The 14,429-nt window shown below is 56.5% G+C and overlaps 1 protein-coding gene across 1 annotated transcript; it reads left to right on the top strand.

Annotated features, from left to right (window-relative positions):
- Nucleotides 1–1,790: 1,790 nt before the first annotated feature.
- On the top strand, nt 1,791–14,358 carry UHO2_03648 (related to fatty acid synthase, beta and alpha chains; the record flags this gene model as incomplete). The annotated part of the gene is made up of 3 exons (XM_041554254.1): nt 1,791–2,450; nt 3,173–9,485; nt 9,608–14,358. The coding sequence occupies 3 exons, from the start codon at nt 1,791–1,793 to the stop codon at nt 14,356–14,358; spliced, it is 11,724 nt and encodes a 3,907-aa protein (XP_041410188.1).
- Between the last annotated feature and the right edge of the window lie 71 nt (nt 14,359–14,429).

The raw sequence follows: 14,429 nt of genomic DNA, 5'->3' as shown, positions 1-14,429 counted from the left end.
ATACGATCTGAACATCGACTGGGCTCTCACGATGTCTCCTGTCAAGTCGAACCTCGAGTGTGGGAAGATCCGTTGCTTATCTATCAGCTAGCAGGAGTTAGTATAGGCTCAAGGTTCGATCCTCTTCAAAAGCTGCGTCGGAGTTTGATGAAGCCAAGGAGCCGACAAGGGGGATTATGTCAGCTTCAGTCAAGCCGAGTTGAGTCGAGTCCTTCTCTTTGAGACGGCGAAAAAGGGAAAGAATGTATTTCGAGGTGGGCAAGGTAAGAGAGGTTCCAGAGTGGGAGTTTGGAGGCAACAGAGACGAAAAAAAGTAACAAATCCGGTCGCTATCGATGCAGCAAAAAGGTCAAGCTCGAGCTCAATTAGCCATGCACGCGGATCACCTTCAAAAAAAGCTCAAAATGTACCATCTACGATAGGATAAGATGCAGCTTCTAACGTCAGCGACGGCAAGGCCAGACGAGAAGCTCTGGCAGCAAGGATGAGAGCTTTGACAGGTGGTCTGTGCCGTCGCAGAAGAAAGCAGCGAAGCAGGCATCAAAGGAATCAAGAAGCTCTTTGTTGATAACGCCATTGTCTTGCTCACTTGTTCTCCAACTTGTTCAGTTGCTGCCCTGTGAGGCTTCATCCATCAATCTTAATCGCAGCCTTGCCGAAAAACGTACGGCCGGGATGACAGAAGCGAGATGGTCAATTTGATCAAGGCTTGATCGCTATGTTGTCTGGTGTGGCGGCTAAAGCAACGCTGCTGTCTCCCGAAAGGGTTTCTTCTCTTATTCTTGGCTCTCCGGTGAATTGCGGGAGCTCTCAGTTCGGCATCATGCCGTAGCAACGCTTGGGCTGGAAACTCTTACCGGCCATCTGTTATGACCGGCGTGGCCGTGATCAAATGGGATTGAACAGCGGCGACAAGTGAGCGACAGAGTTTCGAGAGGGGTCATCTGGTAACTATGCGAATTCCGACTGAGCCTTGTCAACATCCGAAATATGGCTGCTGGAGCTGAGGTGATTTTTTGAACTTAATTTCATTTTTTATTTTATTTTATTTTTATTTTTATTCTTTTTCTAATGTTTGGAAATTTTTTAATTTTTTTTTTTTGGCCGATGTCTCTTTTTGTGTAACTTTTGGCCTGAGAGCTGCGGGGAGCTCAGACTGAGAAAGTGCAGTCAGACCTGCGCTTGTTGGGGCTCATCTTGGTCACTCTTGCTAAAACCAACGCCTCTCAGAAGTTACACCACAGCTCAGCAAGCAAGCAAGCAGGCAACTCAGCAAAGCTCTCCAGAAGCTCATCGGAAAGCTGCTGTTGCTACTCACTGAGCAAACTTCGCGTCTCTTGGCTATCTATCTAAGCTATCTATCCATCGATCCTTGCCACCATACCATCACCATCCTCTTTCTCACTCCATCATCTCTTTCTCGTTTTCGATCGCTGTGCTGATCCCTATCTGCACATATTCGATCTACGTTCTACGCTTTACAATCGCTGATACCGAGTGACGACGGCATTGGCATCTTTCCTCCTTTCTCTTCCTCAGCAGCTTGCTCGACCCCTTCCACCTGACGATTGGAAAACCTCGAGCTCGACTTTCATCAACCTTGCGCCCCACCTCTTACATCACTCACATCCCGCCAAATCTCAAACGCGAGCATCTTCATCTGCTTCGCGCTGCTTCATCCATCCTATCCTACCCTATCAGATCAGATCGCCTGCTGCCTGACGAACAGCCTGTCATCTGTGACCATTCCGACCTTTTTCCCCAATCACGCTTGCTAGATCTACAACAACATGTCTGGAATCAAGAACACTCCTTCCGACGACTCGTATGTCGAGCTCTCCACCAGCAGCAGCCAGAGCAGCGGTAACGGCAACGGCAACGGCAACGGCAATGGCAATGGCAACGGCTCGCTCCTTCGAGCTTTGACCATCGCCTCCACCTCCGGTTTCGAGGTTCAGATCCCTGTTCCTTCGCAGCCTTTTGACGCCTGGATCGTTGCTGACGTTCTCCGTGAGGAGTTCCAGCGCTCGCTCGCTGCTTCGCCCGAGGTCACTGACGCTCTCGAGGTGAAGGAGGAACAGGAGAATGCCGCTGGTGCTGCCGACAAGGCCGCTAACGTGGCCAAGATCAACCTTGCTGCCAAGTTCCTCGGCTTCCTTGCCTCGCGTACTTCTGTCAAGACTTCCAGCCACGAGCTCAACCTCCTCCACCACGCTTGGGCTCACTTCCACGAGGAGTTCCTTGCCGAGCACGGTAGCGTCCACGACTTGGTCGCTGCTATCGACACTGATCTCCGCACCTCCGTTCTCCGTAGCTACTATGAGGCTTTCGTCCAGCTCGAGACTGCTGGCAAAGCTAAGCCTTCGCTCGTTACTCCTAAGCTCTTCTCTCTTTCTGCCGAGAACAAAGCTGAGCTTCACGCCGTCTTTGGTGGCCAGGGCAACAATGAAGTAAGTACACTTTTCACCTCTTTTCTTCTCAATAGTGGCTTCCAATCTTTCTTCTTCGCTGCTCTCTTCCCAATGTTGGTGTTGGTTTATCTAGCTTGTGCGCTACAATGGCAGAACAGCTTCTATCGAGCTGTCATCATCGTTGGTCCGAGCTTTCTTTTGCGTTTTTCCGGATTTCGACTTTTTTTTTTTTTTTTTTTTTTTTTTTGGATCTCGCTTTTCGTGACACGTGGAGGAAGAAATCAACCGGTCAGCAGACAGCACAAACCAGCAGAAACGTTGCCGTTGCCGAACATGGTCCCCACGCCTAGCCTCGCTTGTCTTCGCTTGCATCAGCTCTGTTCTCGATTCTTTTTCCCATTTTTATTATTTTTTTTTTTTTGGCAACGGGCTTGCTTCGGCGAAATACGCCGTTCGACCAACGCGGAAAACGCGCGTTTTCCCAAGTCATACCGACGCAGCTAAGAAGATCATGCGACGCTGTCGAAGTGGAGAAATTCAAGGCTCTGTGCAGCTCAATCAGACCTAACAACAGCTGGACAAACTGCCTTCGGAGGTGGACGCTTCGAAGTACGCTTTTGCCGTAGAGCCAGCTCGACTCTCTAGCGAAGCTGATGGTGTCAAATAATGCATCGCGGTCGTCCCTTTTCCATGACTGGAAGCTCAATGTAGAGCTACGAACATTGTACTGACCCATTCTTACACCTTTACTGCACCTACAGGCCTACTTCAAGGAGCTTCAGAACCTCTTCGACACCTACCGCCCTCTGGTTCAGCCTCTTCTCGAGTCGGTGCAGCCGCTCTTGAACAAACTTGGCGAGGATGCCGTCAAGCAGGGTTTCGCCAGCTACTACACTCACGGCCTCGACGTTTTCGGATGGCTCACAGCTGCTGTTCCTGAGCCTGCCGTCTCGTACCTGGCCAGCGTTCCCCTCAGCTTGCCCCTTATCGGTTTGACCCAGATCACCCAGTTCCTTGTCAGCATACGCGCCTCCGGTCTTACTCCCGCCGAGTTCCGTTCGCAGATCAAGAGCGCCACCGGTCACTCTCAGGGTATCATCTCGGCCGTCGTCCTTTCAGCTTCCGACAGCCTCGAGTCCTTCAATGCCAATGTCGCCAAGGCTGTCGAGCTCCTCTTCCATATCGGCAAGCGTGGTCAGGAGTTTTTCCCTACCCTTGCTATCGACCCTGCTCTGATTAAGGACACCATCGATGGCGGCGAGGGCGAGCCCACGCCAATGCTTTCCGTCTCCGGTCTCGAGCAGTCAATCCTCGAGAAGCACATCCAGAAGACCAACTCGCACCTTGCCGAGTCTCAGGCCGTCTCGATCTCGCTCTTCAACGGTCCTCGCAGCTTCATCGTCACTGGCTTCCCCAAGGCTCTTGTCGGTCTTGTTGGCAGTCTCCGTTCCATCCGCGCCGACAGCGGTGCTGACCAGGGCAAGATCCCTTACAGCAAGCGCAAGGCCGTCTTCCGCATGAACTTCTTGCCAGTTGGTGTCCCTTACCACTCGAGCTACCTCGTTGGCGCTACCGAGAAGATGCTTCAGCAGGACTACGCCGGTCGCACCACCGTCTGGCATGCTTCTGAGCTCAAGGTGGCCGTCAAGAACACCGAGGATGGCTCCGACATTGCCAGCTACCCTTCCGAGGAGATCCTCAAGAGCATCGCCGACCAGATCTTCCTCAAGCACATCTACTGGTCCAAGGCTTCTGACCTCCCCAAGACCGCCACCCACCTTATCGACTTTGGTACAGGTGGTCTCTCTGGTATTGGCGGTCTTTCCGCCCGTATCCTCGAGGGACGTGGTGTCAGGATCGTCATCCCCAGCGGCACTCACGCTCGCAGCACCGAGCTCTACAACGCAACCACCGTCAAGTTCGAGGAGCGATGGGAGGATGCTTGGTCTCCTCGTCTCGTTCGTACCAAGAACGGAATCAAGATCGACACTCCCTTCTCGCGCACCACTGGCCGTGGCATCTTGATGGTCGGTGGTATGACTCCCACCACCGTCAGCGCCAACATCAACGCTGCCGTCCTCAATGCTGGTCACGTCATTGAGCTTGCTGGTGGTGGACTCCACAGCGAGGCTGGTCTCCGCAAGCGTGTCAATGAGATCCTTGCCAAGCTCGAGCCCGGTAATGGCCTCGACCTCAACGGTCTCTTCATCGACCAGCGACGATTCGGCTGGCAGTACCCTCTCTGGGGTCAGATGCGTCGTGAGGGCTTCCCTCTCAAGGGTTTCACCGTCGCTGCCGGTATCCCTTCCGTCGAGAAGGCCAAGGACATCATCGATGGTCTCAAGGCTGCTGGTATTGAGTACGTCGGATTCAAGCCCGGTACTGCTGACGGTCTTCGCGCCGTTGCTGCTATCGCCGCTGCCAACCCTGACTGCAAGATCATCTGCCAGTGGACCGGTGGTCGTGCTGGTGGTCATCACTCGACTGAGGACTTCCACCAACCCATCCTTCAGACCTACGCCAGCTTGCGCAAGCAGAAGAACCTCATCCTTGTCGGTGGTTCCGGTTTCGGCGATGCTGAGGGTGTCTGGCCCTACCTCACCGGTGAGTGGTCGATCAAGCTCGGGTACGCTCCCATGCCCTTCTCGGCTTTCCTCTTCGCCTCGTGGATGCTCGTCGCCAAGGAGGCTGCTACCGCCGATGCCGTCAAGCAGCTCCTCGTCGACACTCCTGGTTGTGGCGACGACAAGTGGCAGGAGACCTACGGCAAGGGTGCTGGTGGCACCATCACCTGCAACTCCGAGCTCGGCGAGAGCATCAGCTACGTCCACAACCGTGCCGCTGCCTTGTGGCGTCAGCTCGACGACCAACTCTTCTCTCTACCCCGTGAGAAGCAGCGCGTCTGGCTTTCCGAGAAGAAGAGCTGGCTCATTGAGCGTCTCAACAAGGACTTTCAGAAGCCCTGGTTTGCTGCCAAGCTCGATGGTACTGCTCTCATGAGCATCGCCGACATGACCTACGAGGAGGTCACTCGTCGTATGCTTCAGCTCCTCTTTGTCAGCCACCAGAGCCGATGGATCGACCCTTCGCTCAAGAGGCTCTTCGGCGACTGGTGCCGACGTGTTGAGGAGCGCTTTGCCGGTATCGAGACTGCCGGCAAGAAGGAGTCGCTCCTCCAGAGCTATTCGGTCCTCGACAAGGAGCCCTCTGCCTTTGTCAATACCTTCTTCGCCGAGTACACGGGTGCCAAGGAGATTCGTCTTGCTGCTGAGGATGTTGGCTACTTCCTTACCATCTGCCAGCGCCGTGGTCAGAAGCCCGTTCCCTTCATTCCCGAGCTTGGCGACAACTTCCAGACCCTCTTCAAGAAGGACTCGCTCTGGCAGTCCGAGGATCTCGATGCTGTCGTCGGTCAGGATGCTCAGAAGGTTATCATTCTTCAGGGCTCCGTCGCCGTTCAGCACTGCACCAAGGCCAACGTTCCCGCCGGTGAGATGCTTGGTGAGATCGAGACCGCCCTCGTCTCCAAGATCCTCGCCAAGTACTACGATAACGACGAGAGCAAGGTTCCTTACGCCGATTACGTCTCCAGCGACCCTCTCGCCATCGAGGAGGCTCACTTCTACGCTCGCTCTGGCGTCGAGGCTTCGGTCTCTGGTAACGTCAAGACACTCAAGCTCGGCAACCAAGTACCCGACACCAAGGAGTGGCTCGAGGTCCTCGCCAGCCCCCGCACCAGTTGGTTGCGTGCTCTCATCCGCAACGTCAGCGTCGTTCAGGGCAAGAACTACACTGACAACCCGATGCTTCGCATGCTTGCTCCTCGCAAGAACCAGTCGGTCAAGATCGCCTACGCTGCCGACGGTGAGCCGCTCAGTCTTACCGTCTTCGGTGCTGCCCGCTCCTTCGGTCGCCACGATGACGGCTTCAAGGCCCTCGAGATCACCAAGTCGCCTGACTCGGCTCAGATTCAGGTCACCCTCTTCGAAGAGCGTCTCGGCGAGTCGGTTCCTCTCCATTTCTACTTCACCTACCGCCCCGACCAGCCTTTCGCCTCGATCCATGAAGTCATGGACGGTCGCAACGACCGCATCAAGCAGTTCTACTGGCAGCTCTGGTTCCACGCCGACATGCCTGCTGCCGCTCAGCTCGCCTCGGCCAAGGAGTTCAAGAGTCCCGTCAAGTCGCTCGACGAGACTGCCATCCGCAACTTCTGCCGCATTGTCGAGAATCGTGGTGAGGTCTTCACCAAGGGTCAGGCTCCTATGGACTTTGCCATCGTTGCCGGCTGGGAGGCGATCATGCAGGCGCTAATGGCCAGCTGTGACGCCGACTTGCTCAGCCTTGTTCACTTGAGCAACTCATTCAAGGTCATCGACAACGCTCGCCCTCTCCGAGCAGGTGATGTTTGCACCGCCACTGCCGCCGCCAGCAGCCTCAAGATCTCTGACACCGGCAAGTCGGTCAGTGTCACCGGTACCGTTCTGCGCAAGGACGCCAGCGGTGACTTTGTGCCCGTCATTTCGGTCGTTTCGAGCTTCTTCTTCCGTGGTCGCTTCACCGACTTCAACACCTGCTTCGAGACCTCACAGAACGAGTTCACCCTCGAGATCAAGTCCAAGGCCGATGCCACCGTCCTCCTCGCCAAGGAATGGTTCGACTGGGTCGCTCCTCAGCCTCTTGCTCCCGGCACTGTTCTCCACTTCAACATTCAGAGCTTGCTCAAGTACAAGGACAGCACCTCGTACTCAGATGTCGAGGTCAGTGGCGGTGCATACGTCCGCGACTACAAGGACGACTTGATCAAGGTCGGCGAGATCGAGTACAATGCTGACGCCATCAGCTACGGCAACCCCGTCATCGAGTACATCAAACGTAACGGCGGTGCTTCCACTGGCGGTGTTGCTCCCCTCGAGTCCGGTTACACTCTTGGCGAGTCCGACGTTCCCTCCACTTTCGTTGCTCCTGCTACCAACGAGCCCTACTCGAACGTGTCTGGTGATTTCAACCCTATCCACATCAACCCTTACTTCTCTTCTTTCGCCTCTCTCCCCGGCACCATCACTCACGGCCTCTTTTCGAGCGCTGCTTCGCGCAAGTTTGTTGAGGTCGTTGCTGCCGAAGGCTACCCCGACCGCTGCCTCTCATTCGAAGCCAACTTTGTCGGTATGGTTCTGCCTGGTGACGAGCTCACCGTCAAGTTGCGCCACATTGCCATGCGCGACGGTAACAAGGTCGTCAAGGTCGAGACCTTCAACCAGAACGGCGAGAAGGTCATCGATGGCCAGGCTGAGGTCAAGCAGCCTGCTACTGTCTACGTTTTCACTGGTCAGGGTTCGCAGGAGCAGGGCATGGGTATGGACCTCTATAACTCGAGCCCTACCGCTAAGGCGCTCTGGGACGAGGCCGATGGTCATTTGCGAAGCACCATGGGCTTCAGCATCCTCGAGATCATTAACCAAAACCCTCTCACCAAGACCATCCACTTCGGTGGCGTTCGCGGTCACACCATTCGCGAGCGTTACATGTCGATGACCTACGAGTCCACCGATGCCGACGGCAGCACGGTCACTCTCCCCCTCTTCCCCGAAATCACCTCTTCGAGCCAGAGCTACACCTTCCAGTCGCCCAAGGGTCTGCTCTTCGCCACTCAGTTCGCTCAAATCGCTCTTGTGCTCGTTGAGCTCAGTGCCTTCCGCGACATGAAGCAGCGAGGTCTCATCACTCTCGATGCTGCCTTTGCCGGTCACTCGCTCGGAGAGTATGCTTCCCTCGCCGCTGTCGCCAGCGTTCTTGAGGTCAAGTCGCTCTGTGACGTCGTCTTCTACCGTGGTCTTTCAATGCAGAACTGCGTGCAGCGTGACCCTGTCACTGGCGCGTCCAACTACGCCATGATGGCTTGCAACCCTCTGCGAATCGTCGGTGAAGGCAACCCTGCCTTCGCTGGTCAGGCTCTCTCTGAGATCGTCGACTCGATCAGCAAGGAGTCCGGCCGTCTCCTCCAGATCGTCAACCACAACGTCGCTGGGCAGCAGTACGTCACTGCAGGCGACCTTGTCGCTCTCACCACCCTCGGCAACGTGCTCAACTTCATCAAGGTCCAGAAAATCGACCTCAAGAAGCTCAACGAGATCATGCCCATCGAGGAGGTACGCGAGAAGCTTGCCGAGATTGTACGCGAGGTTCTTCTTGCTGCTCTCGAGGAGGAAAAGAAGGGTCGCATCGAGCTCAAGCGTGGTTTCGCCACCATCCCCCTCCCCGGTATCGATGTGCCTTTCCACTCGCGCTACCTCACTGGTGGTGTCGCTCCTTTCCGATCTTACCTGTCGAAGCGCATCAACGTCGATGCCATCCGACCTCAGCTTCTTGTTGGCCGCTACATTCCCAACTTAATCGCTTCGCCCTTCGAGCTCAGCAAGTCGTACGCTGAGCTCATCTTTGCCCAGACTGACTCGCCTCGTCTCGACAAAGTGCTCAAGAACTGGGAGAAGGACGAGTGGGAGTCGCCCGACAAGGTGCAGAGGCTCACTGCCACCCTTGTCGTCGAGTTGCTCGCCTACCAGTTCGCTTCGCCCGTCCGCTGGATCGAGACCCAGGACATCTTCTTCAACGACTACAACTTTGAGAGGATGGTTGAGTTCGGTCCTAGCCCAACCCTTGTCGGCATGGCCAAGCGCACACAGGCTCTCAAGTACTCGGCTGTCGATCTTGCTCAGGGCCGCAAGCGTGTCATGTTCTGCTCGAGCAAGGACAAGGAAACTCTCTACTACTCCTTCGCTGACGATGAGAGCGAGGCTGAGGCTGCTTCTGCTGCTTCCGAGACTACTCCTGCCGCTGCACCTGCTGCTGCCGCCCCGGCTCCTGTTGCAGCCGGCGCTCCTGCTCCCTCCGCCGGTGGCGCTGCAGCCGCCGAGGTGCCTGACGAGCCTCTCAAGGCCGTTGACACCGTCCGTGCTATCTTGGCTCAGAAGCTTAAGAAGAGCATCTCGGAGGTGCCTCTCTCCAAATCCATCAAGGACTCTGTCGGTGGAAAGTCCGTCCTCAGTAACGAGCTTGTCTCCGATCTCTTGGCTGGTAAGTGTTTCCTCTCAACCAGCGCAACAACACCCGCGACTTTGCGCTTGACGTCCTCATATTAAGTACATTCGCTGACCTCATTCTTCTTCTGTTCCTTCTTGTCTTGTTCTATTCTGCAGAGTTCGGCAATCTCCCTGAGCGAGGTGAAGAGCTTCCTCTCGAGGAGCTCGGTGGTGCCTTGCAGGCCGGTTACAGCGGCACTCTTGGCAAGACCACTTCTGGTTTGATCACGCGTACCGTCGGTGGTAAGCTTCCTGGTGGTTTCAACCTTTCGTCCGTCAAGTCGCATTTGCAGAAGGCTTGGGGTCTTGGTGCCGGCCGAACTGACGGTGCTTTGCTCGTTGCCATCACCATGGAGCCTGCTAAGCGTCTCGGCTCCGAGGCTGAGGCCAAGGCCTGGCTCGACTCGGTCGCCCAGGCTTACGCCCAGACTGCCGGTATCAACCTCAGCCAGGCTAGCGCCGGTGGTGGAGGTGGAGGATCTGGTGGTGTTGCCATCAGCAGCGAGGAGCTCGACAAGCTCAAGGCTCAGCAGGATGACCACGTTCGACGCCAAATCCAGGTCCTTGAGCGCTACCTCAACATGGACGGCCGTGCCAGTGGCCGACTTGCTGAGAGCACCAAGGCTGAGCTCGAGGTTGCTCAGGCTCAGCTCGACGCCATCGCTGCTGAGCACGGTGACTTCTACACCAACGGTATTATGCCCAAGTTCGCCGAGAAGAAGGTTCGTCACTTCAGCTCGTATTGGAACTGGGCCCGTCAGGACGCCATGACCCTGCTCTACGACATCATCTATGGCCGTCTTACCACCGTCGACCGCGAGATCACTGCTCGTTGCATCACCCTCATGAACCGTGCCGACCCTAGTTTGCTCCGCTACATGCAGTTCCACATCGACCAGATCGATGCCAGCAAGGGCCCCACTTACGCTCTCGCCAAGGAGTACGGTCAGCAGCTCATCGAGAACTGTCGCGAGGCCTGCGCCGAGGATGCTGCCTACAAGGAAGTTCACGCTCCCACTGCTCCTCACACCGAGATCGACGCTCGCGGCAACATCGCCTACAGCGAAGTCAAGCGTGTCGGCGTTCGTAAACTCGAGGCTTACGTCAAGGAGATGGCCGCTGGTAGCCGCTTGCTCGGTGCCGGCAGCCAGGTCAATCTCGACAAGGCTCAGGAGAACGTCGCCAAGCTCTGGACCCTCATCCGCAACGAGCCTTCCGTCAGCAAGCTCAGCAAGGCCACCATCAAGAGCTTGTACAGCGAAGTCGTTCGGTCGCTCGGCCCCGCTCGTCAAGCCCGTACCCCCGTTCGCCAGACTCCTCGCAACCGTCGCTTGAGTTCCAACACTCAGCGACCTCAGATCACCGATGCTCCTGCTCCCGAAGACCGCACTCCCTTCCTCCACGTTAAGAGAAAAGTTGCTGGTCAGTGGCAGCTCAGCCGAAAGCTCACCTCGGTCTACCTCGACATTCTCACCGAGATGGCTACCCAGGGTGTCAGCTTCAAGGGCCGCAACGCCTTGCTCACTGGTGTCGGTAAGGCCTCAATCGGTGTCGAGGTCGTCAAGGGTCTCTTGGCCGGTGGTGCCCGTGTTGTGATCACCACCTCGAGCTACAGCCGCAGCGTCGTCGAGTACTACCAGCGCATCTACCAGGAGGTTGGTTCACGTGGCTCGACCCTCACCGTTGTGCCCTTCAATCAGGCTTCCAAGCAAGACGTTGACAACCTCGTCAAGTACATCTATGGCTCGCTCGACCTCGATCTTGACTTCGTCGTTCCCTTCGCTGCCATCTCGGAGAACGGCCGTGAGATCGACGGCATCGATGACAAATCGGAGCTTGCTCACCGTCTCATGCTTACCAACTTGGTCCGTCTCCTCGGTGCCATCAAGACTGAGAAGGCCAGCCGCAACTTCGACACCCGACCTACCCAGGTCCTCCTTCCTCTCTCCCCCAACCACGGTACTTTCGGTGGTGACGGTCTCTACGGTGAGAGTAAGCTTGGTCTCGAGACTCTCCTCAACCGATGGGAGAGCGAGAGCTGGGGTCAGTACCTCTGCATCACTGGTGCTATCATCGGTTGGTGCCGTGGTACAGGTCTCATGTCTTCGTCCAACACTGTTGCCGAGGAGATCGAGAAGCTCGGCTGCCGTACTTTCAGCACCACCGAGATGGCCTTCAACTTGCTTGGCCTCTTGGCTCCTACTGTCTCTGCGGTCAGCCAGGTCGAGGCTCTCCTTGTCGACCTTAACGGTGGTATGGACAAGATCATCGACCTCGCTGAGCAGACTGGCAAGTTCCGTGCTGCTATCCAGGAGGCTTCGTCGACCAAGCGTGCCCTTGTCGCTGACAACTCTGCCGACTTCAAGGTCATCAAGGGTTCTGCTGCCGAGGCTCTTCACAAGAAGGTGCACATCAACCCTCGAAGCAACTTCACTTTCCGCTTCCCCGAGCTCGGCAGCCTCGAATTCAACCGCGAGATCGCCAAGAGCTACTCGGAGATGGATCTCGAGAAGATCGTCGTCATCACTGGCTTCGCCGAGGTCGGTCCTTGGGGTTCGTCGCGCACTCGTTGGGAGATGGAGGCCTTCGGCCATCTCACCAACGAAGGTGTCATCGAGCTCGCCTGGATCATGGGCTTGATCAAGCACCACGATGGTCAGCTCAAGTCTGGTGCCACCTACGTCGGCTGGGTTGATACCAAGAGCGGCGAGCCCGTCGATGACAAGGACATTCGCGCCAACTACGAGGAGCACATCGTCAAGCATGCCGGTATCCGTCTCATCGAGCCTGAGCTCTTCCGCAACTACGACCCCAACCGCAAGGGCTTCCAGCAGGAGATTGAGCTCAACCACGACCTCGAGCCTCTGGAGGTCTCCGTTGAGGAGGCTTCCAAGTACAAGCTCGAGCACGGTGACAAGGTCGACACCTGGCAAGACCCTTCCACTGGCGGTGTCTTCGTCGTCCTCAAGAAGGGTGCTCGTATCTTTGTGCCCAAGGCCGTTGCCTTCGACCGTCTCGTTGCTGGTCAAATCCCCACTGGCTGGTCTGGTCAGCGCTACGGTATTCCCGACGACATTGTTGCTCAGGTCGACCGCACCACTCTCTGGGCCCTGGTCTGTGCCTCTGAGGCGCTCGTCAACTCGGGTATTTCCGACCCATACGAGCTGTACAAGCACATCCACCCCAGCAAGGTTGGAAGCTGTATCGGTTCCGGTATGGGTGGAATGACTTCGCTCAGCAAGATGTTCCGCGACCGCCGCAACGACACCGATGTGCAGAAGGACATTCTGCAGGAGACTTTCATCAACTCGGTCGCCGGTTGGGTCAACTTGCTCGTCATGTCTGCCGCTGGTCCCATCAAGACCGTCGTCGGTGCTTGTGCCACTGCTCTTCAGTCGATCGACGTCGCTGTCGAGACGATCCTTTCCGGCAAAGCCGAGCTCATGCTTGCCGGTGGTTTCGATGACCTTTCGGAAGAGGGATCGTTCGAGTTCGCCAACATGAAGGCTACCTCGAATGGCAAGGAGGAGCTTGCTGCTGGTCGAGAGCCTTCGGAGCATTCGCGTCCCTTCTCGACCTCGCGAAGTGGTTTCATGGAGTCGCAGGGTTGCGGTGTTCAGGTTCTCACCACTGCCGCCAACGCCATCAAGCTCGGTATGCCGATCCAGGGTATCTTGGCTTACTCAAACACCCACACTGACGGTGCTGGTCGATCGCTTCCTGCTCCCGGTCACGGTGTCATCAGCAGTGCTGATGGTATGCAGCGCGCTCTGGCTCGCTTCAACCTCACTGCCGACGACATTGGTGTCATCTCTGCTCATATGACTGCCACCAAGGCCAACGACAAGAACGAATCGCATGTCTACCAGGAGCTCTTCACCCGCATGGGCCGTACACCCGGTCACGCTGTGCCCGTCATGGCTCAGAAGTGGCTCTGTGGTCATGCCAAGGGTGGTGCTGCTGCTTGGGCTCTTAACGGTGTGATGCAGTCGTTGCACACTTCGATCGTCTGCGGTAACCGCAATGCCGACGACATCTCGCCCGAGTTGCAGAAGTTCGACATGCTCCTGTACAACTCGACCTCGATTCACCGTACACCTCAGCACGTCAACGCTGCCGCAGTCTCTTCGTTCGGTTTCGGTCAGGTCGGTGGTATCGTTCTTGTCCTTCACGCCGCTCACATTCTTGGTCGTCTCTCACCCAAGGTGTTCGACGAGTATGTCGAGCGACGCAAGGCTCGTCAGCACCAGACCTACACTCGCATGCACTCGGCGCTCACCAAGGAGGATTTGGTGCGCATCAAGGACAACCGCCCTTGGCCCGCCGAGCTCGAGGACCAGGTGTTGATGAACTTGAACGCCCGTGCTGTCGAGATTGGCGACAGCTACGGCTTCAAGGCTCCTCTTGCCGCCTTGCCTGCTCTTGCTACCACAGAGGACGTGATCGTTCACGCCAAGTCTGCCGAGATCTCTGCTCAGCAGGAGTCTTTGCAGAAGATGATGGGTCACGTTGCCGGTGTCGGAATCGACTGCGAGAAGATCTCGACCTTCCCTTCGGACAACGACAACTTTGTCTCAAGGAACTTCACCGATGTCGAGATTGAGTACTGCCGAGCTCAGCCTGACCCCAAGGCTTCGTTCTGTGGTCGATTCTGTGCCGCTGAGGCCGTTGTCAAGTCGCTCGGCATCCGAACGCAGGGCTCTGGTGCTTCGCTCAAGGATGTCGAGATCGTGCCCACTCCTGAGGGCCCTCAAGTCAAGCTTTACGGCGAGGCTCTCAAGGCTGCCAATGGCTCGCGCTTCTTGGTTTCGATCTCGCACGGTGACGACACGGCTATGGCCATCGTTCACCGCCTACCCAGCGCCTAAGTCGTTGCTCAGTGAAGCCTCGTCCTTGCATTGCTTCCATTTTCCCGTCATTCCTCTTCCTCATCATATTG

Source organism: Ustilago hordei (genome assembly GCF_900519145.1).
Source record: "Ustilago hordei strain Uho2 genome assembly, contig: UHO2_contig_06, whole genome shotgun sequence".
NCBI lineage: Eukaryota > Fungi > Basidiomycota > Ustilaginomycetes > Ustilaginales > Ustilaginaceae > Ustilago > Ustilago hordei.
Note: the sequence above shows the minus strand (reverse complement) of the source record. Positions and strands in the feature narration are given on the sequence as shown.